This window comes from Frieseomelitta varia, unplaced genomic scaffold (assembly GCF_011392965.1).
Source record: "Frieseomelitta varia isolate USP_RPSP 00005682 unplaced genomic scaffold, Fvar_1.2 scaffold_455, whole genome shotgun sequence".
Taxonomy (NCBI): domain Eukaryota; kingdom Metazoa; phylum Arthropoda; class Insecta; order Hymenoptera; family Apidae; genus Frieseomelitta; species Frieseomelitta varia.
Genome location: NW_025110207.1, coordinates 965 through 28,686, shown reverse-complemented (window position 1 = coordinate 28,686; position 27,722 = coordinate 965). Strand labels below are relative to the sequence as shown.

At 42.4% G+C, this 27,722-nt stretch overlaps 1 protein-coding gene across 1 annotated transcript; it reads right to left on the bottom strand.

The window, feature by feature from the left end:
- Positions 1-420: 420 nt before the first annotated feature.
- LOC122532456 (zeta-sarcoglycan) lies at positions 421-27,722 on the bottom strand. The gene is made up of 4 exons (XM_043661235.1): positions 27,450-27,722; positions 6,201-6,390; positions 4,596-4,788; positions 421-1,789 (listed from the first exon to the last, which is right to left on the bottom strand). The coding sequence occupies exons 1-4, from the start codon at positions 27,720-27,722 to the stop codon at positions 1,411-1,413; spliced, it is 1,035 nt and encodes a 344-aa protein (XP_043517170.1). The 3' UTR covers positions 421-1,410.

Sequence of the window (27,722 nt, the reverse complement as noted above, 5' to 3'; positions counted from 1 at the left end):
CATTTTGGAAACAATATTCTAAGATTCTTTGTACAATAATGTGAACCGTTGCGCTTCGTTGTTTTCAAGTATCGATCTAGATATTAAAAGGAAAGATTCTGAGTGTCTGTACTCACTTTTAGCCTGGACGATAGTTACAGTTGAACATGAAAGATCGCACATTTCAAAGGGGAGGTGAGATTCTGGGATTCTGGGATTGATCTTCGTCAGAAATGATGTCGGAGATATTTTTTTGCAAGACGATAAATTAATTCTTCTGGTACGTTGTTTTTAAGCAAGAGAGAAAAAAAAATTAGAAAGAAATATTGACGTTTCGAGGGAAAGATAAAATTCTACGTACCTGTTGCCACAAACGATGAAGCGCCTCTTCTGGATCCTCAGATCCAAATGGATCAGGGTGTTGAAAAATGTTTTGCGATGTTTAGTAATAATAGTAACAATAACGACTTTATTGCCACATACATAAATAGATGGACATGGCCGATGTACAGCGTGCAAGCTGGATCACACAACCGGATCCTTTTACAGTGAACTACACTTGCGTCTCCCTTTAACCGCAAAACACGCTCCAAAATAAAGGTTCCTCTAATCGCGACGCGTCACTCTAATCCGGAACCGAGCGAAAACACACACAGATCTTTTGCACGCTAGAAACTATAGTTTTAACACGGCAAGGTACATCTCTCTCTTTCTCAAATACATTTTCTCTCTCTCTCTCTCTCTCTCTCTCTCATCCTCTTCTTTCTGAAGTTTCGTTCGTTCAGGCTCAAAGGAACTGCAAATCGTTGCCTATCGACTGGCCACGCGAACGATTCTTTTTGCGCAAAGAAACCAACAGGAGAGAATCGGAGCAAGGGAAACGACTCGATCTAACGACAGGGCAGGGGGGAGGGGACAGACGAGATGACGATTTCGATTACCAGCCGCTGACTACCGATAATCACTTTCGTTAATATACAAGATATACATTCACTTTGTAGTAGCTTCGTCGTTTGTCGATCCACCTGATCGGAGGGATTCTATTCCCTGGAATTACCAACGAAACGCGGTTCTCTAATAGCGTCCATCTTTTTTCCCCCACCTTTCTCGTCGTTCACGACGACGAGACAACGCGGTGGGAACCAGCGTCCACGCGTCGCTTTAGAACGGGAACACCTGCGAAAAGCGAAAGGCCTCGGGCGATCTCCGGGACTTCGACTAGCATACGTCGCTCAACCTCGTTTCTACTTCCACGCGACAGAAATTTCCATCGCCATAGTCTGCCGCAGTTCAGCTTAGCCTCGTCGATCTGTTTATGCCGCGCTTCAACCCGATGTAAAACCATGTTGATGTCTTCATCGTTCCGAGGATCCTTCTACACGAGGATTCATTCGAACGATCGATCCGCGATCTGGCTCGATCGTCTTAGTATTAGCAAATCGATTTGTCCGCTTGACAGGTTCCTTCGGACCTGGCCAGAAACAGTTTCCCGTTAGCACAGGCACATAACTGATAGATGGTCGTGTCTCTCTGACTCTGGTGAGACGACGTTCTGGAGGAATGCTGCTGCTGCTGCTGCTGCTGCTGCTGTTGCTGTTGCTGCTGCTGTTCTCTCGACGAGTGGCCTTGACTAGGACTGGCTGTCTTCAAGCCTTTCATGAAGAGAGTCTTCGCGTCCAATTTGATTGCGCCGTGCACGCTTTGAAGCTTCAGGTCTGTCAGGCACGATGCCGAGATCTCGTTCGCCCAGGATTCGATTACCACTCGTTGGGGAGCGCTGATCTTCAGGGACCTGGTCGCTGACTCCAGCCTGTCGGCAGACGATATTCACTTGTGTAAAATTCCAGTCGATATTTCGTAATTACGTTAATTGATAACTTAGCATAACGAACATTGAACTTAAATTATTCGGAAGTGCAACGAAAGTTCGGGGTATAAATTGAAAATTTGAGCAACAGTTCCAAGAACTGTAGAATTCCAAAATTAACAGAACACATTCTGACAAGTCCTGAATGAAAAGGATGATGCTCGTTTTACACGAAAATTTCATTAATTGAAATGTAACGTTTTGTTTTGAACGAATTCACCGCGACTGACGGTTTCATTTTGGCAAATCGATATTCCGGACAATTAAACACGAGGGAAGGGAATTATAATACAGAGAAAAGTAACAGAGAGTTCCTCGCGGGGGGGCGAAGAAATCGCGCGGCGAAATAATATGGCAGCTGGTCGACTGCAACGTCAGACTCGCAATAATCGATCCCTCCTTTCTAAGAAGTGGTAAAGCAGTATCTTCCGTTGTGCCTTTCTTCCAATACCGCCCCCTCCCTTGCACCCTCTTGCAATAGGTCTCTCGACGACCTATTGCTTGCAGCCGAGGCGTCCCGCTCGTTCGAGTCCTCGGTATTTCATATCTGGCATAAATCCAATCCTATGAATATAATTTTCCGCGCGAGCAAAGTTTTATTGTAATCGTAAATCCGTCTGTAAATTGCCCGACACTATCAATAAACCGCGGTACAACGCACCACCGCACAATCCGCTTCGAATCATCGCGATTCCCTCGTTCTTCATAATGCTCCATCTTCCTCTGCTATCAGCATTTACGACGAAACATCGTCTAACTGACGGACGGTTTCGGCTCGTCAACTGGCTCGACGAATCGAGAAATCGATGTGGCTATTTCGAGGACGTCATCATGCTGATTAAGCGCCATTCGGTGACTCCAAACGGATGGAATAGAAAAGAACACGGTTTTGGAACGGATACTCCGCGTCTCGAATGTATGAAAGGGAAGAATGTAGGAAAGTTTCTTTGAAACACACATCTCTGTAGTTTCCGAGCCGCATTGTTGAAGACGTTGTCCTAGTAAGAAGATCGAGGCCCTCTTACACAATATCTTTTCCCCTTTGAATTTTCCTTTTCTTATCCAAGTAATAGTAATCCCCCTGATCTTGTTTTAATAACATCCTCGCGTAATAACATTAATTAAGTGTACAGCCGATAAAACGCGGATAGCAACGTCTCAATTTTTCATTTAATATCGCGTGATAATACGAACGCTTTATTGGGTTTGTCTGAGCGTTACCGCTCTTGATAATAATACGAGATGTATCTCGAGGTGAAATTCGACCGGCACCTTAATCTGATTTCTTTCAACGGTAGCTTTCGAGAATTACAAAGAATTGCATCAAACGGTTTAATTTGCTTTTTACACGAACGAACGAAAATTTCGACGGATGCAAAGTAAACGAACGATCGAGACAATCGTTCTGCCTTCGTGGATATAATTATTACCGGTTTCGGCTGAACGACAGCAACAAGTTTGATCGAATTGCACGCGGATACGATACGATTCTCAACGAGAATAGAGTACCGATGCTTTTGTCGACGAATCTCCCCATCAATTAAACGATTTCAGACAGAATCGGTGCCCTCCCGCTTGACCGACGCCATATATTTAACGTGTTACTACGAAGTTTAATCCCACGTGAGTGTCCGTCGCGCTGCGATTCAGTTCCATTATTTATAGCCGGTCAGTGGGGCTACAAGGAAAGTTGATTGGAATATCGAAACGCTATTTGTATCCAGGTTCGAGTATCCAGAATGATTATCGGACAGATGGAGAAAGCCGGCCGAAAATGTTACGCCGAGTTTTCGTTCAACTGGGTCGCAGCACCACTTTTTAGATGTCCTCGAAATAAATATGGGACAAAGGCAGCGACTATTCGCGAGAAATCGATCGTGGCCATTTATTTTAATATTCCAATTATAATTAATTCGGTCGATATTGACAAAATTCATCTCAATTCTCGTTGTAAATTATTACGTTTCACGTTTTCCTTTGCGGGTCTCGAGGATGAAATTTCCAATAAAAATAGTTGCTGTCAAAAAAGTACCGCGATGGCTTTATGACCTAGATCGCGATTTCGTTGAATTGGCAATTTGGAACGTTTAAAACAGAACGTCACGTATTTTCATAATATATTGATTCTGTATATATGTATATATCAAATTGTTCAACTCTCATTTCAAGAGATGACGTTACTATAAATACAAGTGTAGTGATTATGATAATTTATGTTTATATCACAATACTACAAATAAATAATAACTTCGTAATTAATTGTAGTAGTTTATATAAAAAAATATTATCAATATAACAAAATATATGATTACTAATAATTTAACGAAGATTAATGAAAGTTAAATAACGCGAATGAAGAATTTCTACTATGGTTACAATATATAATAAGTGTCTGTAAACATTTCCATGGTGATAATAAAATTACTAGCAGTTTTTAAATATTCTATTGTTTATATTAAATACACATCTCGACGAAACGATTTAATGAACATAGATATCGTTGATCTAAATACTTCAAAGTAGAGGTCGCTACACAAGGCAGCAATACGACTATTTTCTTATCCGCTATTTTCTCCTGAAAAATCCTGACCGTTTTACTACCTGAACGCATGAAAATTTCATTTTGACAAAAATTAAATTAAGCAAACAGAATAAACGAAGGGGGAAAATAAAAAGTTTGTAAATATTTCATGAAACAGCCGTGTTAAAGAAGCGAGATGTACATTTACTTATCCCGTTTTATGATTACCTGAGACCACGGCCAGATTCCCCTCTAACCAGAGGCGTTTGAACGCTGCCCTGGAAAACAGCACCCCCATCGCCAGTTACCCTTAACATCTCCGCTCCCACCACCACCTGTTCCTTATCCGCCGAGAAGAGAATTCCACCTCGTTGGTCGGTTATCCGGAAGCCTCTCGACACGCAGTCCACGCGATCCTCGCCTGTAAAGTGGACAAAAGACAGTCATCTGCCATTTGCCGTTTCACAATGGAAGTAAAACGGGAGGCAAAAGTGCGAATGAGTGGGAGTAGTAGCACAACGAGCTCGTTAAAAATCGAAATCGGGATCGGGAATCGCGTTTTTCCTGAACGTTCGAGGAGATAATGGAGTTTAAGGTTGCCGCGGTGAACTGTTGGTAATTCGAGACGAAACCTACGTTTACGTATTAATACGTACGTGCTCTGAATCAACGCGCGGAGTTTAAATCGCAGCCGTGCAACGAAGAACGAGAGGTTATTAATCCGCTGCTATAAATACAAGCAGGCGACGTGTTTATTTAAATATTTAAATATTTAGAGAAGGGAATGCGTAATCGAGTCGCGCAGAGTTAGGTTAAAAAACGTATCTCGCCGGTTGCACTCCCTCGGAGAGTATTAAGCGATCCTTGATAAACCGACGATTGTTATACGCCGGCGACACCGGTTTGAAATACCGATTTTAAATACAGCGCGCGACACGGTGCGCCTTCGACGCGACGATTGTCATGCGATTTAGTTTCATAGCTGTAAAAATCGGTGTGACTGGAACGCCGGTGTCCATTAACCAACGCACATCTCACTCCCGACACACCCCGTTCTACGTTATCGATATCCGATCCTCCCTTTGTTTCTCCGGGAGGACGCAAGACAAAAATATCCGGTGGCATTAAAAAGAAAGAAAGAAAAAAAAAAAGAAAATACTTTGCGGAAGGGAGAACGAAATACAATGGAAGGAAACGTTCGTTCATCTTGAAACGGAGCGCAGGATTTCGGAGACAATTACCGCGCGATCCTGCAAATCCTTCGGAAACAGATGTAATTCCTTTCTTTTATTCTTTTTTCCTTTTTCTTCTTTTTATTTTCCAAGCTCCTCTATTTTTTAACGATTTTAAACTTCCGCGGTGCGGGAGCGGGAGGGGAATACCTTTAATTTCGCGATCTGCACTTTTAACATTTCGATTAAATACCGACAGCGAATTACACTTCCGTTTTCAAACATTCCGCGATTCAAATTAACTCCGACCACAATTTTAAATTGACTCGTTTTCTCTCCGGCCGACCTCTCTCGATCCACCAACAACGCTCGATTACGTTGAAACACAATGAAAATCGAACATCGTTACCCAAAGTTCGTTGCGCCGGCGGATCGAAACATTAACTCGATATCTCGTTTGATTTACAACTAAAAAGCACTCGTTCGAATCGGTGATCGGGAAAACGAATCCGGCCCCCGTTGACGAATTGAAAATATCCAGAGATATCGAGAATGAAATCGAACGAAAAATCTACAAATCTACGCGAATGTTCGGAACGAACGGAACGTTGAACGAAATCTGTTCAACGGCCATAACTAGAAGTTTGCCACGTGTCCTTACCGACGGTGAATCGGGCGAGCAATCGGCCATCGTGCGACCTGGCGGACGCCGTGAAGTTGCTCCACGACTCGAGCACCAGATTCTTTCCTCGTCTGGATCTGAGGCTGGAGGCCACCAGGGCATCCAGCACAGCGGCCTGACCTCTGAGCTCGATCCCTCCGGGCACCACCTTCAGGGAGCCGATCCCCTCCTGAAAGAAGAGGAAATGACTGTCAGGAAATAAACGAGCCTCTCTGTCGCGCGGCCCATTCTAGGTCGACCGTTCACGATCGTCACGGAGGAATATAGAAGCCGTAGGCCTCTTACGTTTAAAATTCGTTCGCCTCACCCGATTCTAACTGCGCTTCCGTTTCCTTTCTTCTCGTCCCTCATCCCTTCCTTCGTTCCTCCTTCTCTGTCATCTCTCGCCTTTCTTTCTCTCCCCCTTGTCCCACATTTTTATGGGTCCATAACGATATATATATATATATATATATTTCGATGTAGTCCCACGCCATGATTCAACAGCCACGAAAATTAAATACCACCGGGCCGACATTATTGCCGTTTCATCAGACGGTTGAATAATAAATTCGACGACGAGGCCCCGGCTCCTATCCACGATCCTCCTCGCCTAACCCATTGTGGAAGCCACCGGTTCGTTTGAAATATCTGCCGCATAATATTGGAACAGTGGGCGCGGACAGAATTTTATTCCGAGCACCAGCGAAACACCAGCCGCGAATCGGGGAGGATGATATCGCGGCGGCTTGTGTATCGTCGAGTGTATCGAGCGGAACATTCAGCGGGAACATCGGAGCCCGCTCGTTCGCTGGCTTAAGAGAAGAAACTGCCAGACGACGAACCGAGGAACGTGCTATAAAGCAGACACATCGCTTGTATATCCTGCCTCGTATTCGTCTCATAAACTTCGGATATTCTTCCGCGATACGCTTCATCTCGCGACCGAATCCCCTCCTTCCTATCCTCTAGCCTGTCTCTATTCGCCATTTTCACGCGAAAAGGAAATTCAATTTCCCGTTACATTAATTGCGCCGCAAACTCTTTTGTCACGTCGCTTTTTCTCCGACGCGTGTTTCGTCGAGGAATCCGTCGCTCGTGATCGACGATTCGTTTTTCACGTCGATCGTCGAGAGGTACGTTCGCGGTAATTGCGTTTTGAACGTCGAAACTTGAGCGGCTGGGGTTATCGTCTTCTCGGGAGAATGGACGAACAGAAGAGAGAGAGAGAGAGAGAGATTGCACTCGAATTTGAAACACCAGTCACGAAAAATGTGCATCCGCTTCTCTCCTCCTCCTCGCCCTTGCTTTTCTCGTCGTTTTATATCGTAGCTTATACAGTAAACGTATATAGACGGTCGTCTCTACATTGGTTTCCGATGATTAGCCACTCGATTGGAAGCAATCGCCACACGCTGCCCTGTTCCGCAGTTTCCACTTATTATAGCGACCGATCACTACGAAATGCGGCTACTAGTTGGGTAAACGCCAGTAAACTCGACCTCGGACTGCTCCCAAGTCTCGACCGAACAATCGCGGCTTTGGGATTTTCTGGCTGCAAAATGCGTTTCACGGTACACGAGCGATCGAATTACCCGGTTGTCGATTAGAATTTCATCGATATCCGGCGAGTTCGGCTGGGTAAAAAGCCGACAATGTTAATTGTGGTTGGAGAAAGTATAACAAAATCGTGCAAACAATTCCGTAATAATTGAGCGCAAGTGATATGAAAATGAACTTTCGAATTAGTAACAAGTGAAAGTATCCAACAAAATGGATACTTTCAACACCAAAAGTTGGATTAATTTTTCTTCCTTTATTACATTACTTTGTTACATTCGATTTCTGATGAATAAGAAAGACATATTTCTCTTGTTTCTCTCGATATTTATCATCTGTCGCGATTCCAGCCCTTGGATTAAAAAAAAAAAAAAAAAAAAAGGAGAGGGAAAAGTAATTTACGTTCGAATTCGTTTGGCCAGCGAACGATATTAAAATCCAGCGTGGCTTTCTGAAAATAGCAGGGCCGAACGTTGGTTTTAAGGTTAATTTCGAGCGATCGTTACTTTCTACGAGCGCGTTCCACCTCTCAGGTAATTCTTGGCCCCCCTTCCTCAAAAAATTTTCACCCCTTCACCTCCGGCCAGCCGGAGGAACTCGGCGTTAATTTTCGCAGCTAATTTCTAGCGGTCGGTGCCCGTTAACTCTTTTTTCCTTCTTTCGCCCATAAAACGAATTTCCCCCGACCGCGAAAGCAGAAACAACCTTCACCCGTACCAATAATTAATTCTTCGCTTCTTCGCTCCTTGGAAAGAAAAAAAANCATAAAGAAAAAAAAAAAAAAAAAAAGAAAAAAAGAGAGAGAGAGAACGATCTCCACAAGCTGACTCTTTCATCTCTATCCTCTTCCTCTTTCTATCGTTTCAGATTCGCGCGCGCGAGAAAATTAAAAATGAACAAAATGGAGAACGAGGGAGAAACAATTGAAAGAGACATTCGAATCAGACACGGTGGAAAATGATTAATTCTATTAATTAATTGATAAACGTCACTGTCGGTGCATCCCCTACGATTTGAAATTAGCAATTAACCCTCGACAACGTGACAAATTAAAAGGGATCGCGGCCGTTATGGGAAGAAAATGGACCGCGTGTTCCGGGTTCTTGGCGGTTCCTCTCTAAGCCTCGAGCCTCGTTTAAATTCCCGTAGCCGGAAGTCGGCAGCGAATGGATGTTCTGCCGGATGCGCGTAGCCGCGGTGCCCTCTCCCCCATCGCCGCGCCACTCGATTAGCCAAATCGTTCGGAAAACGATACGATCTCTTTGCTCTGTACTTAACCGTAACCGTAAACCCCAATGGCGTCGAGAGGGTCATAGCGATGGCCTGCCTTTTAGAATCGTCGTACGCTCGGTAAGCGAACCGACCGAATCCGCTGGATGGCTGGAAAAGTTAAGGGACGGCCAGGCGTCGTTGAACTTTCTCCCCTTGCCGTTCTCCCCGCGAAACGCCGCGAATTTTTGATCGACTTCGAAGTGTCCTTCCTTTTCTCCGTTTTGCAGCGTATCTTTCGGTCGTCGTATCAGAAATTTCATCTTTTCCTTTATTAACGGTGAATTTATCATTTATGATTTACAATTTATTGCATTGATATAGACGATGATGATTGTAGATAGATTGATGTCAGAAGCGAGTTCGCGAGTTTTCCTTCGTCGGAGAATATTTCAAGAGACAGTTTGAGCGCGAAATGAGTTTCTGAGAGGCAGAAATTCGAAAGTAACATTTTTAGGCGAGTGAAATGTCTAGATAATACGAAGATTCGATTTTTGAATGGAAAGTGGGCTGCTCGCGGTAGTAAAACGGATATCCGGGTCGCGCTCCAAACTGCGAGACCTCGATATCTGTACTATCTGTGGAAGCATGCATTACGAATTACGTTTCTGCCTGCGTTATTCAGAACGGAGTCGTTTAAATTCAATTTTCCGAAATACTTTATTTAGAATGCCGATTATTTAGAACGCAGCGTTCGAACTTGAACTCCGAATCAGATTATTGGAGTTTTCCATCGAGCTGCGACTGCTGGCTCGAAGAATAGTTTACGAGTTTGCAAATTATTTACCCCCGCGTAACTTTATGCCAGATATTGGCTTAAAAACATACAACATACTTTACATTTATAGCATAGCGAATTTGTAGCAAAATTTTCAGAAAAACTTGAAATTGTTGTGTATAAATATCAGAATCAATATAACCAGTAAATTATTGTTATTGAAAAGATCAGAATATGAATAAAACATGGATGAACTTTTTACCACTGAAATGATAAAGTCTTTCTCCCTTTCTTGTTTGGAGAACAACTCTCTTTCTATTGCCAGTGCCAGAGTTCTCTCCTTAATTAACGTATTTGTCGTTCAACTGAAAGAAAAGTTTGTCGGGCACTATTTCGCAAAAGTATATTACAGAACACTTTTCTCCAAGTCTCTAATAAATACCGACTGTAATGGGATATGAATTTATCTATAAGCAAAGTAGGTAAAAAACTGTTAAAAAATTCCACGAACTTTCCAACCCAATCCGATATAAAACGTGAAAAATAAAATGACACGAATTTTTCGACGTCACTCTTCGACAGTATAATTACTGCTCTTCTCATACGAAAATACGTCGAACGACTTCTGTCCAATTAATCGACCCAGATAATAAATAATATCTCGGCCGGGTTGTGGCTCGAATTGTGGTCCAAAACTCATCCAATGATCACAGTTATGAAAATTAATCTACCGACACGCGATCAGCCTGGTTCGCAACTTTCGTCCATTGTACGCGCGACCGAGAGTGTGGGGATGAAATTAGCACGATTCCATTTCGGCATGAAATCAAATCAAATCGACTCGATCGCGATTGTCGTTTTCGCTCTTTCCTCGAATGGTATCCGCGCTACCAGTTATTATACAATTCCCACTTTTTGTAATTTCGCGTGTCGTGCTTTCGGTTAAAAGCACCCAATCAGTTGAAACGAATATTCTTAACACGTTTCAGATGCGACGGCCAAGAAACTACTGTTTCTTTTATTATAACTGTCATCAATTATTTTTTACATTTGTTTAAAGCGAATATCTTTATATTTTTATTAGCAATAAATATTAGCAATTTTGCCCGTAGTGAAAGCACAAACTCTGTATATTACTAATATTTCAGCATATATGGATTAAAAAGTTTCACATTTCACTGTACAATAACTGACGGTTATTGGCTAATCACACGTTTCAACTTTTAGTTTGGCAATTGTTAACGATCACAGGTAATATAATAAACGTAGGACTTTCAGCCATGAAATATAGTTGAAATGTAATAGAAATTAAACCAACGTATCGGAAACAGCTAAATCAAGGGGCGACACAACTTTTCAGCCAAATTCATCGACAGAAACACACACAGAGGCGATAGTGACAGAGGTGGATTCGCAGTGTCTCTCCCTGCCTATATTTACAAGCCTGTTCAGCGATTCACGAACGAAAGATCATTTGAGAGATCGCGCGCGCGACGATAGCTGACCCAATATTTCCCCCCTGGCTGGCTATTTGAAATTCTTAGGAGCTCCCACATCGGACGAGGCGAGTGCTCACGAGGAGTATCCCGAGCGGGACGTAATGAAATCCAAATAACACCCCTTGCACGCGTATATCATCGTAACGACGCCCTCGGACCGCCGCCCTCTCTCCCTCTCTCTCTCTCTTTGTCTCTCTCACGGCACGGCTGCTTGCCGTCCATAAATTAATACAAAGCGCGTTATTTACAGGCTTTCGAACACCGTTTTCACGGCCTCGCCAATTTACCCCGTTGTTCGTTATATTCTCATCGATCAATTTACCCGGGGATTTTTTAACTAATATTAACGTTTTTCGCCGCTATATTCTATTTTTTTTATTATTTATTCTTTTTTTTTTTCACCGACATGTTTGTTCTTCGCGGATCCCTGCATTTACAGAGTGTTTCGCGCGAATCGACCATGTGATATTTTATTACCGATACGCGGTACTGCGGCAAGAAAAATATTGTTAGTAGAAATTGATCCCCGTTAAATGGGCAACGCGGCAACGAGGTAACGAGCGTTTCCCACCGCTTCCCCCTTTTCTCGCGAGCGAAAATCAAAGTTGCGCTGAATATTTTACATTCAAGGAGAGATCATTTTTGATGCTTCGCGCAAGTATCAAACGTACGGACAGCAGCAGGTATTTTCGGCGAAACTTTAATCAAGCTTCTATTACTTGGAAGCAATTTTCAATTTATCGATTGGGTTTTAATTTTTACTGCTATAAATCTTTCGAAGGGTCGCCCGAACATCCTAATATACGGCGTAATTACAACACTTTCATCATATTCCAGCTGACGTATGCTCTTTGATTATCTCCCTTTCTTTTTTATTTCTCTGCTCTCAAAAAACCTCTTCGTCAACGTCACGCGAACGTACAGGTACGCTAGAGGTCACAGCCGTGTACTTTTCCAATATTTTCTAGTTAACATTATAATACGTATTCCGTATTTTAATACCTCCCCTTAAAATATCATCGCGGAGAAGAATCACATTCGTAATTTATGAAACACATGTTTACAGTAGATAGATTTTTATCGTCGTGCGACAAAGAAATAATAAAAAGTAGCCGTGGTGTGAATCTCTTCCAAGTTCCTCCGTCGCAAGGTTCCACGTTTCCACTTTCGAAAAACGTCGATCGATTCCATCCGGATCAAATCGAAATTAATTTTCCGTAGTAAGAGCCTGCGATTCTTCTCGCCAGCTCGTGACCTTCGGCCGTATATATATATATGCATACGTAGAAATCTGGCCGAATCTTCCGGACACTTTGTTCGGACAGGCGATAAAATAAGCCTGCTGCGTTCTCGTCTGAATTCCATGACCGTTCACTCGAAATGCACCGTAACATCGAGATTAGTCGGGAGACGAAACGTTAAAACGGGGTGCAAAGCGAACGCGTTTGAGCGCACGCAACCCCCTCGAGGGCTGACGGAGAATCGCTTTCCTCCACGGTTCCCTTGACAACATGTACATATACAGGACATTTCAGAGAGATGGTACCAAATGACATCAAGAGCGTGTGACATTTTAAAAGATTTTTAATTCTCGACACGCGGATTCCAATGCGATCGATTATAGAGTTAACCTTTCGTTCGAAAATCGTTTCGATATTTCAGAAAATACTGCTGAAAATCTGAAATATTGCCGAAAATCTACTCTGTAAATATATATTTACAGTATATTCAGTTTCAACCTCTCACCGGATGCTTAAAATTACCAAAATCTTGAAAATTCAATATTGAACGAGGAGCATTATAACGAATTGCATTACGTGTAAATATTACAAATGTGAACATTATAAATTCATACACATTATATATTCATATGGATATTACAAATATTCATTCACCAACGTGTACTTTACTTATTTAATGTATTGTAACATGTGCTCTTTGAACCTCTAAATCGATTATTTTATTATATTATTTATTACAAGATTATTCGTACGATACTCTAGCATGAAATAAACGAGTCATTTTTGATTCACTCTGTATGCTTGTGCCAAAAGTACCTCAGTAACGTCTGTATACACATTTTCAACTGTGTTTCGAGCTTTATAATAACAATAATTAATTACGTGGCAGACATCCTCTGGTTGCAAAGAAAGCAAAACGCACGATATAAATTCTACAGCGCGGAAACTCATGTATAATATATACACACACGAGCAAACGAAATTTCATAATATTTCACGTGACACGAACGTGTACGTTCGACGCGTCCGAAACTAATGACATTCGAAACCTGCGTTTATTAAGTTTCTTTTCAACGTTAGCGAGGTTCGACGGCTGATCTTCCTGAAACGCTCTGTACACGTGTTCGTACGCGCGCGTAAACCGCGCCAGTAATTATACACATGCAGAGGGTTATGTACACCTCACGTTAATGCACCTCACGTAATTATCCCGAGCTGGACAGGAGTCGCCTAACTTTTGCCGCGAGTAATCCGACTGGTAGTCCTGTCAACACCCTCTACGTGGCGAAACCGCCTCGCTCCTCGCCGTCGTGGATCGAGCGCGGACCAACCACCCGCAGTTACACCGCCACGGCGACATTGCAATTTCGTGTTATTTTACGTCGCGCACGGCGCGAGGATTAAATCGCGGGGTGTACTGATGGCGGACGGTGTCGCTATCCGGCCAGGATTTACCAACGTCCGGTATGATTTCGTAGTTGAAACGGCGGCAATACGGTTCGCTGCCGGCGTTGATACATCGTCGACCTGGGATTAGTTCGTTTCATTTCGTTTTCGTTTCGTTTTCAGTTGCCAGCGAGATGAGAAGAAGAACGGACCGTCGACAGCAGCTGAAGCCGCCTGGATGGAGAGAGATGAAACACCGTTAAACGCGAGAGATTCGGGTGGACCATCCGGGTGATGGAGTTTTGAAAAATGGTACATTTACTCTGAATAATTGTCTCTAATTGGAACGATGAATTTTATAATATATTGCGAGAGAAGATTATAAAAGCAAGGATAAAAGTAATTATAAAAATAAGAATAGAAAAGAGATTTTTAGCGGTATTCGATGGTCGATTTACACTGAAATATATATGTGTTCTTTTAGCCTGAATAATTGTTTCTGAGTGGAGATAGTAGAGGAATCATGAATTATAAGAGAAGACTGAGAAATTTCTAACGATTGATAATAATTGTTGTTTGACAATAATTGTCTCTAATTGAAACGGTGAATTTTATAATATATTGCGAGAGAAGATTATAAAAGCAAGGATAAAAGTAATTATAAAAATAAGAATAGAAAAGAGATTTTTAGCGGTATTCGATGGTCAATTTACACTGAAATATATATGTGTTCTTTTAGCCTAAATAATTATTTTTTAGTGGAGATAGTAGAGGAATCATGAATTATAAGAGAAGACTGAGAAATTTCTAACGATTGATAATAATTATTGTTTGACAATCGATACATATTGGAATATGTGCGGTGGAAGATGAGCTCTCGAACATAGATTTTTTTCGATAAATAAATTGTATCGTGATTGAAATACGATTCACTTGATATATTAGTTTTTCATGTTTCAAGTTTGATTCATCTGATATATTAGTCATTTATTTTCGACTCGTTTTGATTTAAAAGGAAGAAAAATTGTGCTCCCGTGGAATGTGAATTGGAAATTTAAACTTCAATTATTTTAAAATTGAAGATCAACAAGTACAAATCGATAATTTAGATCTGACAATCACAATGACTGAAACAAAATCGTGAGATAAGAGATTCCAACGTTTTAAATTTCGCTGTAAACTTTGTGGACAATCTTATAGCACACGCATGTCGTTACGATTGAGAACTGAACAGCAAACGAAACTGGTGACTTTTCGCAGGTGCCAATTCTTGAACAATTCTACGAATAACTACATGTTTAGAGAATGATTCGTTCCAATTACGTACAAATTTCTTTCACGGCACGCTTGCTGCCCCTTCTGCTCCTTCACTGGGTCATGTGGGAAACTAGGACACGCCATCTTCCCCTCAAAACCCACTCTCCTGCCTTCGTAACAATTTAACAATCCCCCTTTATTATATTATAAATCCATCACAAGTTACCTTCAATTATATATCCTATTCATTCCTCGATGATTATGCACCATTATATCGCTCGTTAAGTGAAAAGCTTTGCAAACAGGATAATCGATGAGAAGACGGCTTTCACGTGCCAGCAAGAGAAAGGGGACCATCGGTCCACGGAATCAAAGAATAATAATAGGCAGCTTTTCAATGGGTGGCGTCGCGTTGCAATTATCATTGCAACCGGCATCTAACGAATAAATTGTTAATTTCTTGATAAACTAATCGCTAATTACCGGGTGAAACTCGGGCGAGCATCGACTCCAAGGGTTCTATCCAGTCCCTCGTTTCAACCCCTTTTGTGCACGCAATGCACGCCCGGTGAACGTGTGCGCGCGGCTCGAACAATAAAACGCGAAAGATAGCCCGGAGAAATGGCCCTGCTGTATAATGAGCGGCTCTTGGAGATCATTTTCTTAAGATAACGAGGAGGGTGGTAACCGATACCGTGCAGCATACCGGTGGCTCAACGTTTTCCGTTCCTATTTATGTAACAATACGTACACACGTGCATACGTATATCTACGTATAGACGGATCCTTTTCGTACCACGTCACGTATAATATCTGGCACATGTACCACGCACGCGTATCGATATATTATTATTACGTATTTTTACGTATATTTTACGTATTACGTATATACTCTCTCCTTCTGTTTCTTTTTCTTTTTTTTTTCTTCTTTCTTTTACACTGACGGGAACAATTCTTTATATAATTTACAAAGAAGATGCTAGGAGACGGGACGCCCTAAGGGCATCATTAATGCCGGTACAGTCTCGGCCCTGGCATCCTCCTTTATAATACTCCGAGAGAGCCTTTTCCAGGTGTCTCGTTCTCCTCTTCGTCTCCGGCCTCTTCGGTTTCCGTCACCGGCCTTGCCCACTTTCTTCTTCCTCGATATAATCATTTATTGTATTCTTCGCTCTCTAATTAATCTCTGCCTCGAAGGGGATACTACTCTATCCAACGCGACGAAAGACACAGAGAGATACCTTTCGGCGACCGGGTTACCCCTCCCTGTCTCTCTGTCTTTCTGTGCGTACGGCGTCCTCTTTTCACCTCCTCCCTCTCCCCTTGCCACCTGTATCTCTTTTCTCTCTGCGTCTCCTTTTTTGTTCTGCTTTGCGCGCGTGGGCACGGGGATTAAAAATGAGCCAACGCGGGAAAAAACGAAGAGGAACGAAAAATAACGAAAAACATAAAAAAGGGGGGAAAGAGAGAGAGAGAGAGAGAGTGAGAGATGGGAAAATGGAAGGAAAGAGGAGTACGGCTGGCTTTGAACGAGTGGTAAACGAGGCGACGCGAATACAAGGGGGGAAAAAGCGGCGAAAAGCGTGGGAAAGCTGGCGAATAAACGCCACACGCATCGACCGGGCTACGGGGTTTCGAAACGGCTTTATCCCGGGGAACTGTGTTGTTTATAATTTTTAATAACCCGACTTCTCGCTCTCGCGTCCCGCAGCCTTTGATCGCGAGCGGGTACGCTACCACCGCCGGTAATTACTTTATTTCGAAGCAAGCCGATAAATTCCTCCGCTTGATGCGTTTCACGACACCGCCGTGTCGACGCTTTTAATACACGATGCTAATAGGTTACTCTCTCTCTGCACAGCGTGCCAGACAGAGGCGCATCATTCTCTTTTTTCCAGTGGATGTTCTGGAGCGCACGTTCGATAACAGGGGGTGCAAATTGTTTTTCACGCACTGTGAAAGCTTTCTGGATTTCATGCAGAATCTTTCTTAACAATATCGGAGCTCGGAATTATTCCTCCCTTTTTTTTTTTTTTTTTCGTTTTCGTTTTAAAAATTTCATCCGATTTTCTAATTGCATTACCGTGTTATCTAACTGACTCGCACTCTCTATTTCCACCTCTATGTTGACACAGAGTTCGTTTCAGTTCCGGGGGAATTTTTAACTATTAGCACGCTTAATTTAAAGTACTTCACTAATGCGAGCATGCTCTACTTAACTTTCTGAGATTTAAATTTCGCTGGGATTATCAGGCGACGTGAATCTTAATTAACCTCTAGCAATTTCCTCGCGATAATAAACATAATAATCGGCAATTTTTGCTCCCTTGCTTGCGGCGAGTGAAAATATAAGTTTTTTACTCGTCGCGAGTCGTCGAACGACCTCGATTCAACTGACAGGTCCAATCTAAACACTCTTTCTGAAAGTCTAGTGCACGAGCCAATTTTCCTCGATAATTTTCTTTCACCCTTTAAAGAGGTGTTTGCAAGGAAAACACAGATCGCGGCTCCGGGCATGGAAATCGTTCGGATCGCCGAAAAAGCCCGGATGAAATGGTCTGTGGTACGAAAGGTGATCGTCGTAAAATGGAAGAAAAACTTGTGCGTAAAACTCCGTCGGTTGAAATCCACGGGAACGATAAACTCGTTCGTCTGTTGTTTCGGCCCGGTTGTTTCACCGGCCAACAACTACACCGCCCGCTATACGTTCAAAATTCATAGCGCCGTGCCCGGTATACTGCACTTGCTACCTTGGCCCGCTGTAATAGATATCCTTTAATACTAACGCACCCGCTTATACATACGTAATGTATATACCAGGGTGACCGGGCCATTTCTCACGCATTTATTGGCCGGCGGGGCAACTTTTCCGATGAATCAGTATCGATCGTCCTTCGTTGTCCTTCGTTGTTAAGCCTCGTTTGTCCGACAACGTTCGGCCACGGTTTGCGCAAGATTCGCCAGGCATCAGCGAAATGTGAAATTTTTGTTGAAATATTTGGGGAGAGGAAAAAAAGAAAAAAAATGGGAATGTCAATTTTGAATTTTGAATTTTACGTACATACGTGCTCGGTTGCGAATTAAAATTCTCGCGAGTTTCACATTTATTTTGCCATATGAGGAAATACCAGTCATTGATGTCGTGCAATTGCGCTTTCTATCATGAAAATCGTCTTATCTGAAATTTCATTATCAAAGTGACTTAGTCATTGCTTAGTCACTGTAATTGTTACGTTTCGATAACAACGAAAATTTCATTCCTAACGGAAAGTAACTTTCGCGTGTGTAAAAATATATTTTTCAACGTGAACATTTCGACCTGGTTAGTCCTCGCTGTGGAAATTCCATGCTTCGCCAAGTTGCATGAAATTCGTGGCGAATCTGAATATTTGAAATTTGTACACGATAGCGGAAAGGAAAGCGGGAATATTGCGATAAATTTTCAATAACGAACGGCCGCGGCCCACGCGAATTCTCGTTGTTTTATGAATTTTTTAAAATTTCGACGATTGGTCACTGTCGACGCGGCGAAGAACTCGACGCGACTGACTTTCGTTCGTCATCGCGACGCGAATGAAATTTCCGCGCGTTGCCGTGAACATTTTTGTAAACCACCGGCACCGGCCGACCGATCTACCAGCGAATACAATGGCTATTATTTCGTTGATTAAATCAATAGATATCGGGAGGGGAGGGGCTCGTGTAAAAGTGGATCCGACTTTATTGCACGTTCCGGATAGAATTTTGTCCGGTGGGCCAATGTGCAACGGTCATATTTCTCCGAGCGAACGCGTACAAATTTTCATCATTTATTTGGCCCGCGGAAACTGTTTTCGAATTTTTATCGACACCCTTGCTATTAACCCTCCGCGCGTACCCCATTCCTCCCAACCCCTTTATCGATTCGTCGCCTGGTTACGCAGCGTATAATTGGATACGGGGTGGAAAAATGTGGGAGAAAAGCAGCGTGATAGGAGTCGCTGATTATGTAATAAAATTATCATGCTGGCTTATAACATTTTTGTTAAAGGTACAAAATTTACGCTTTCGCGCACCTATATCTGATATTTTAAACTGTATACTTTATAATATTTAACGAACGTGCAAATGATTTTTGGATGAAAATTTGCAAGAGTGAGTATTTGTATTTATTTACTTATTTTTTTTTTTTTTTATAATATTGGTAGTGAATTTTTGGCATCGATGGGTAACAGTGATAATTTGAAAATTGTCCTTTTTTTTCGTCGTTTATGTTGATAACGAATGAAAGGAACGAGGATAGATACAATATGTATTTCGAATAATAAATTAACAAACTTTCTCGAAAAGCAAGTCCTTCGAGAAATTTCAGATATTTTTACTGCAAGGTTATGTTGAAACTGTTGATTGGTAGCGTTACAAAAATTTCTTGGGGAACGAAAAGAAAGAAGGAAAAACTCAATTCAAAAAAACGGAATCCCAAAATAAAGAGCTTCGATCAAAGCTAGGAAATGGAACAAAGCGAGGAAGCACGAGGATAGAAAACAGAGCAATCCAGAATTTAATTCAGAACCGTGAAATACAAAATCTACGTTACTATTTTGTTAAAAATTAACAAAGCTACAGTGCCAGCTATTTAATAAAGAATTTTCAATCAATATTAATTCTTAAGTAAACTTTCAATTTTAATTTAATAGGTTTAATTCCTGCTTAATTTATACCGAATTGGTAAATAAGAAGCAAGTTTTCCTTTACAGCATTAGAAACTGAATGAAATAATAAATGATTACATTAAAGAATTATAGAAATTGAACGTAACGCTTAAGAATCAAACAACTTGCTACGTAGGGAAAAAGAGTACAAAGCAAATAAAATTTTACATCTACTATTCTGATAAATTAATACACAACTGACTTAGGAGCTACAAGAAATCTTCGATCAAGAGAGTCACTCAACGCGTAACTTGAACGTATTTTCAATTCAATTCAAAAGTGTTCGATCCAAACTTTATGTCGCTGATCAAACAGGTTTAATCAAAAATCAAAAATTAAAAGTCAAAAAAGTGATTAAATTTTGCCGTAAGAAATACTATTTCATTAAGCAACTGACTCCGCGAACGTAAACTGTGCAACGAGAACTCGGAAATGGGAGCGTCAGTGTGTCGCGAAACAGGATTCACCTTGACACACGAAACGAATGTAACGTGACCGTAGTATCCCCGATGCAATATAAGAGGGAGCTACTATTATATACAGGTGAATTCTCTATGGATATACGAGGGTTATAGAGGTCGATTTCGTGAGCGATATTACGATACAGGTACGGAGGAAGGGAGGCATCTGCTTCGGTACCGTCCTGTATACGTAAAGCCGTTAGTGGCAATATAGTATCTGTATACGGTGCTGGCTGACATAACGTTTCGGGGTTATATTATATATTGTTCGTAATCGAAGATCTCGTAAGACCTTTCGATCCGGCCGGAGATATTGGAAACGCTGCTAGTTATGAATCTCCTTCTTACCGGGCCAACTTTACGACGAAGTTGGCGCAGTAAATTCTGTTTCTCGAGCGACGCGAACATCCGCGATGCAAGTGAACGAAATTTTACGACTGAATCGGAATGAACGCAGCCGCTACGAAAGATAGTGGATTAGTTTCGGCTCGGTTGAGTGCAAAAACGGCCAACCGTCTCGATCCTTTAAGCGTCGAATTGTCAAAAAGATTATTAAGCCACTTGCGCTAGCAACTGACTGCGGACCATAACGAGCGACCAAAACCGTGTACAACAATTCGTCGCTTTCTTTTTCAGCCGGTCGGTGTACGATATCGCTAGATAGAAATTATTGAGGAGTAATAAATTTATTATTTGCTTTGCCTGTTTCGCTCGACTTAAACATACTTAAAACTGAGAAAATATTGCAATTTTGGAACAAAAGATTCTCGTGGCATGTTATCTCAGCGCAAGAGGTTAAAAAGCTAAGATTCTCTTACCTCTTCTGAAGTCCAGCTGTCTCGCTTGGGAAATTAATTCGGCTGATTTAACGATTATTCCCGAGTGTTTCGCGCGTGCGTTTTCGGTATTTATGATGGATATCGAGATATCGAAAATTTGGCGATACACAGATTTTTCCAGCCGATAGTTCCATCTTTGATAGTAATATCGACAGGGAAGCGATAATTTTGTCTATGAATCACCGGACTCCTGCCAACTTTACCCGATAATTACTCGCGGACGAACTCGGCAGATAATTTGTGAGTGAATTTTGTAAATTAATATTACTCGAAATAATTCCCCGTTAGTGTAAAGCTGCGAAACTTACATACTGTTGTACAATCTGAACTTCCTCTGAAACGTTTGCTGTCACGTAATTTTTGGAACTTTCGACGAAGATCGAAGCTGGTTTGTTCTATTTGTCCAACTTCTTAATCGGGAGGAACGACTTAATTCTCCAGAAGAGAAACGATCCCAAACGCTTGGGATCGAGCGGCGCAGCATAGATGGTTTCGCGATGCTCAGGTAAAAAGGTTTTTCGCCAGCCACGAGTCCCGCGTTCGCTCATCAAATATGAATAGACGGGAAAGAATGGTGGATAAGGCTGGTGGAAAAAGAGGTGGAAGGGTAGGATATAAAATATTTCCTGGCTCTGCGAGTGCATCGCTTTTTCGCTTGGATACGACGGCTAGCATCGCAGGGTTAAAGAATTCCAACCATAGATATCAACTGCGCACGTCTCGCGAAATTTCAGATCCAGCACGTGGCACGATCCGCGATTCCCACTGTCGCTGATAACGACGCGATTTTTATAAACGGACTCGCGTTCGTGAACACAGGCCCGTTCCATTTCACGCTTCAAGGATGACACCGTTTGCATTTTATCGTCCCGCGTTGTTCTTCCTCTGGCTGGTTGAGTGTTTCATTGCGACTTTGCATATTAGAAATTTATCGTCCATTTCTATTTCCTATTTTGCGGATCCCTTTCTTTCATCTCTGCGAGAGTTAAGGAGCTGTGAAAATTTACCGTGGCTAGTCGGTGGTTTTCTATTTGTTGAGTTTCGTATAGATAACGCGAGGTAAAAAAAAAACGTGCAAACTCTAATGGTGTGCGTGTTTTTTTTCTTAATTTATTCTTAAATTTTTGTTCCGATTCACATTTGGAAACATTTCTAAGAGATATTACGAAATTGTAAAAATCTACCGTGACCATTTGGTGGTTATCTGTCTGTCAAGCTTAACAGATTATGCAAGATAAGAAACATGGAAACACGCTTTAACGGTATGCTTTCTAATTATTTTCAAATTATTTATTCATAAAAATATTGTCCGGAACAGAGGACGTTATTATGCTTCCCCGAATTTTTCGATATTCCTAACAACTTTCGCGACGCTCTATTTAAATTTAAATTTAAAAAAAAAATCACACGAATATTTGATGTAATAAAGTTTCAGTTAATAATAAAGTTTTAATGAAATTTTCACGTTTTCTAGCAACTCTTCAAATTTAAACCCCACGGCCGGGTAAACAAAAAAAAAAAAAAAAAAAAAAAATCGAGTCAGTCGAAAAGTTGATCTATATATTTTCATTATAAATCTATATATATATATATATATCGTCGAATTTGTGCCGATCTCTACACCCTTCCGACATCGATAAAATTCGATAGGACAAAATTTAATGGACATAGACTGGGCGCAGTAGGAGCACGACATATCGCATGCATCGAGCCGCAATAATCAAGCGCTCGACACCGTTGATGAACGATGATCGTCGACGACGGTTCGAATCGAGAGAACCTCGGAAAGATGCCTTACGTTCTTCGTAAATCGTCGTACGTCCATCGAGGGTTGGGTCGGTTCCATCGACAAGCCAGACGAGGCGAGGCAGCCGCTCGCTCTTCCCGTCTGAACCCTGTCGATTAAGGTAAAGACGATGGAGAAATCCCTTTCTATATCCCAGTTCCGAGTGCGCTACACCGTCCCGCGCCCCTGTAACTCTTCGCCGCCTATATATCCACCATTATCGAATTTATTTGAAATCGAAAGGGGGGCCGCCGCGATCAGGCGCAACGATCCCCCCGATAGGGGCTAAACTCGCTGGAAATTGAGTATCAATCCGTAAGTAAGGAGTCTGCGAGCAAGCACGGGATACCCCGTGGGAAATGTAAGCCCCCGCTAGTTCTTTCCCACCCTCGTTCCTTCGTTTCTCGCGCGCGAGGCTGTGTACTCGAGAGCCCGCTATCTTCTACTTGCACCGATTTCCTCTGTGTTTCTCCTGCTCACTCTCTCTCTCTTTCTCTATCTATCTATCTAGCTATCTATCTATCTATCTAGCTATCTATCTCTCTTTCGTTCATCCTGTTGCATCGTCGACGTTCCTCTTACAGCTACAGACAGAGCGTTCCGTTCCCTTGTTTCTTCGAAGCGTGTTCTTTGCCGCCGGTGTGTGTGCCGCTCCTCCCCGAACGATTCACCTTGACGCTGGGTGAGTAATGCGTGTCGCTTTTCCTGTTCGCGAGTCGTAAATAAAGCGGACATCCCGTATCGCCGTTATTGCGGGAAGAAAAATCGTTCGTTCGCGGTGGCCAGACAGCGGATATCTTTTTTTTTTTAATGAGCGTGCTACTTCGAGGATCCGACACGTGGCGATTGGTGGGGATAGAAAGTGAAATTGGAGACAGTGGTGATTTCAATAATTCTCGAAAATTCGACAGAGATGTCATCGATCCGATTAAGAAAGTAATGTAGTATGATTCTCGAATGAGACGCGGTGAGAATTATTCTGGTGTTTACAGATTCGGTCAATGTTTCATCATGATCGTCATGTTATATTCGATGGATTATAAATTTGGATGCTATTTGTGATTTGGCTGTCGGCTATACGTAAATCAATGTACTTTTATTGGATTGAATTTTTATATGGAAGAATATATGCATTTTATACGCTAAAAAAATTGAAATTGAAACACAATGACAGTTTTAATAGTACGTGTTGACTTGAAGAATTTGTCATCGATTTGGCGTAAAATGGACGACTAGAGAATGTGACGTAATTGTGAAAAGATTTTATATAAAGCGTTGGTAAATCTCTCTTTTTTTATTCTTTCACACAACCTATTATATTTGACGCTTGTTATTCGTTACTACATTGTATCATACCATATACTACATTCTCTGCTACAATCTTTGATTTTCTTTCGTCATAATATCGTCTGATCTTACACGATCCTATTACCTCGACGCTTGCTTTTACTTCTTTTCTTCCTTCCTGTAAATATATGTATGTGAAAGAGGGATTTCTCGCCGTCGTTTATTCGAAACAATTAAGTAAATCAATATATTCAAAGGTATATTTAATAACTTCAAGAATCCCATAGAGGTTGTAATTTTTGATTGAGATGCGGGAGACGAAATCTACGATCAGAGACAGGCTTCGCATTTGACGGTTGTTCAAGGTGATTAAGTTAATAAACCATCGATCGTTTTCTCGTACACTTGGGTTCGGAGACGAGAGACGCTCGAATAAAATTACTTCATTGATGGATAGCGCTATAAACTGGGATTCCTGAGTATACATCGTATATTTGCCTCGACGACTTCTCGAATTGATTTCACAGAATTTCGCGATATTCCGTAAATGAATGCACCGCGGGCAGCCGGCTTATCGACATCGGTAGTAAAAATAAAAACATTTTCGTTTCTAACGAAGGAACTTGAAATCTCCTTACCAGTGCGGATATCAAAATTCGGTTCTTCGATACATTAAAATCACAGAAAAAAATCAGGTAAAAATCAGAGTTGTCAGATTTGTTCACAAAAACACGTTCGCAACAAAATTGACAGTTCAAAGAGTTCCAATGAAGAATTTCAATGAATTTGAGTGCATTTGTCTCGAGTAACTCGCGTTATTACGTTGTTCGACGATTCTCCGCGCGTCGCGGAGAGATTTTCATTCGGATCCGATCGAAAAATCGAAATTGGTCCATTGGCAAATCGTATAAATTCGGCGCTGGAGGGCGTTAATTACGCGGAACCTCTATCGAACTATGGTTTCGCAGCGGCTCGCACGCGGCCACGATAAATCCGCGGCAGTCGAAAAGGTTACGCCGTCCTCCGCGATATTACTCAACGCCATTAAATATCGCGTCCCGTGCGGCAGGATTTTCGGCGATAAACGATAATGAAACAACAGGAACAGAAGCAGAACGCGGCCGCTTTTTCTAACGATCGCGGGCTCGTTTCGACGAGTTCGTTATCAGGCGTGGCAACTTCGTTAACGAGCGTCTCCCTTCGCATCTCCCGCCCCCCGGCTTTCGGTTCAGCCGAAACACCACCACCATCAAGGGGTTTGGGTTAATTATAAGCGGTGAATGAGGCCGGGTCAGGTAAAGAAGCGGCAAGTGTAAACGACGATTTCCGGGATGCAACGATTCCGGCAATTACGGCGAATTATATTAACCAGCTTGCCTCCCTTCCTCTTCGTTTCGCGTGGCGTGAGTGTCTTATCTGTGTTGGTAACCGGTTGTATAGATTGCAACCAGGCAGCCGGGACTGTGTTGTTTCAGCGGCGCAACTCGCGTGAAACTAATTTCCAACGACGTGACGGGAATTGATTTTATTAGGAGGCGCGTTACAGTGCGTTACAGCGGGGGAGGGGAGGGGGAAGGGGAACGTTTAGGCGAAGTTTCGCCGGGTGTGTAAGGAGTTTCGTTCCAAGAGATGCGACGTGGGCGATACAGCACGCGATACAGCGTTTGGCAAAAGGGAATGAAAGTTGGTGGTGCGTTTAGTAGCGTGCGTATCTTTCCAGTAGATCGAGACGCGAATGGCCAGACAGGCATTCGTTTAGTGTTTGGTATCGACAGAAGCGTTGTTTGGCACGCGCGCATTAATTGAAACATTTAAATCAACGTGGCTGTGTATTTTAAGTTAATATTTTCCATCGATTTTGATTATCAAGCGCGTTGTAGAATATTCAAACAATTTTGTTTTTTAATATTAACAATTTAATAATTTTACTTCTTTGCTAAGATAAATGTGTAATCTGTCTGATACACAACAGTGAATCGTGCTCAAATAGATATTAATAATATTCCAATTCGCAAGACGTAGAGAACTTGCCCGATGGCCAACGGAGGGAAAGAGAGAAAAAGAAGAAAAATTACAAAGGATAAAACCTTTCTGTTCGTTTTCTCGAAACATACAAAGCGAAAGCCGCCGCGCGGAGCTTAAACTAGAGCTTAAACCGGAGCTTGATAAACGTCCGACATGACAGATGATTCGATTCGTCTTCTTATCAGCCATAACCGGCTCGAGTCAACAATATATCACTCCATTCAAAAACCATCCGGCGATATTAAAATCGCCAGACTCTCCATCACGTTGGACCATCCCTCTGGCGTCCGAACAAACCGTACCAATTCCACTCGACTCGGTCTCTCTAATCGGCGTTCGCAGTTGGAATAGCACTCACCGCAAGTGCAACAAGCGACGCGAGACAGAGCGTATTTGCATCGGCGAGAGTGAAATCCAGCATCATTATCGAATGAAAGCGTCTCAGCCTCGATGATTTTCATCGACGACCGAGTTGCCAGCTGAACGGTGCACGCCGTTTCTGTTCGCGAATGTCAAAGTCAACGATCTCGCGACGAAATAACACGCACAGACGGCCACGCCGGCGAGTCAGGGGCGAAAATGACCAGAGAGAGAGGTGCTTCATAAAGAAATGCAGCGTGCGATTCCGGAAATAATTTCGACGCCGGGGTAAAAAGCAGGGGTTCGCCTGGGCGAAAGAACGCCGGGAATATTAATTCTTCTTTGTGCAGAGACGGCCGGAGTGCGAATTTGAATTTTTGTAAGGACAGCTGATTACCGCGGCATGTTTTTATCAAAGATGAGAGCCCAGGGAGATGGAGCGTGGACATTTCTGTGTAAACGTGGCGAACCTTGTTCCTGAGCTACGCCGGGGATTTAAGACCCCGCCGTGGAAAATTTTTCCCTCTACACGTGATTTCGCACGACAGAATTTCCATTCTTGAACTGTCCGACGCGAATAAACGCTTGCCTTTGTAATTTCTCTTTCTTCGCTTCGTTACGTGACAGATAATTTCAACAATTTTACAATTGCACCTCGATGTGATCACTGATAATAGTAATTGAAAGTAAATTGAAGTAAATGAACCAGAGCTAGAGATCAGTCCGGATATTATACGTCACGTTACATTTCAGACATTAACAAACGCTTTTTGAACGTCAATAATTTGCGAGACCAATGATCTAATCTCTCCGAAAATCATACGAACTGGTTCAAACGCGATTTAATATTACAAATTTCGAGTAACTTACGGAACTGAATCCCATGACTTTGAGCAGCCATAAGGTGAGCGCCAGGTTCAGGATCACGATGACCATGAGAGCGAGGACCAGAGAGTACAAGCATCTCTTCCTCCATCCGTAAACGCCTAACCTGAATCCACCTTTGCACGACGCGGTGCCGGAAGTGCGGTCCTCGAGAATGGGCGGCGTCGTCCTCGACGATGGTCCTGCCGACTGACGCGCGCCTCGGCCTCCGGTCGACGTGCACGGCTCGTCCGACCAGCCTGCCTGCCCTCGAGACAT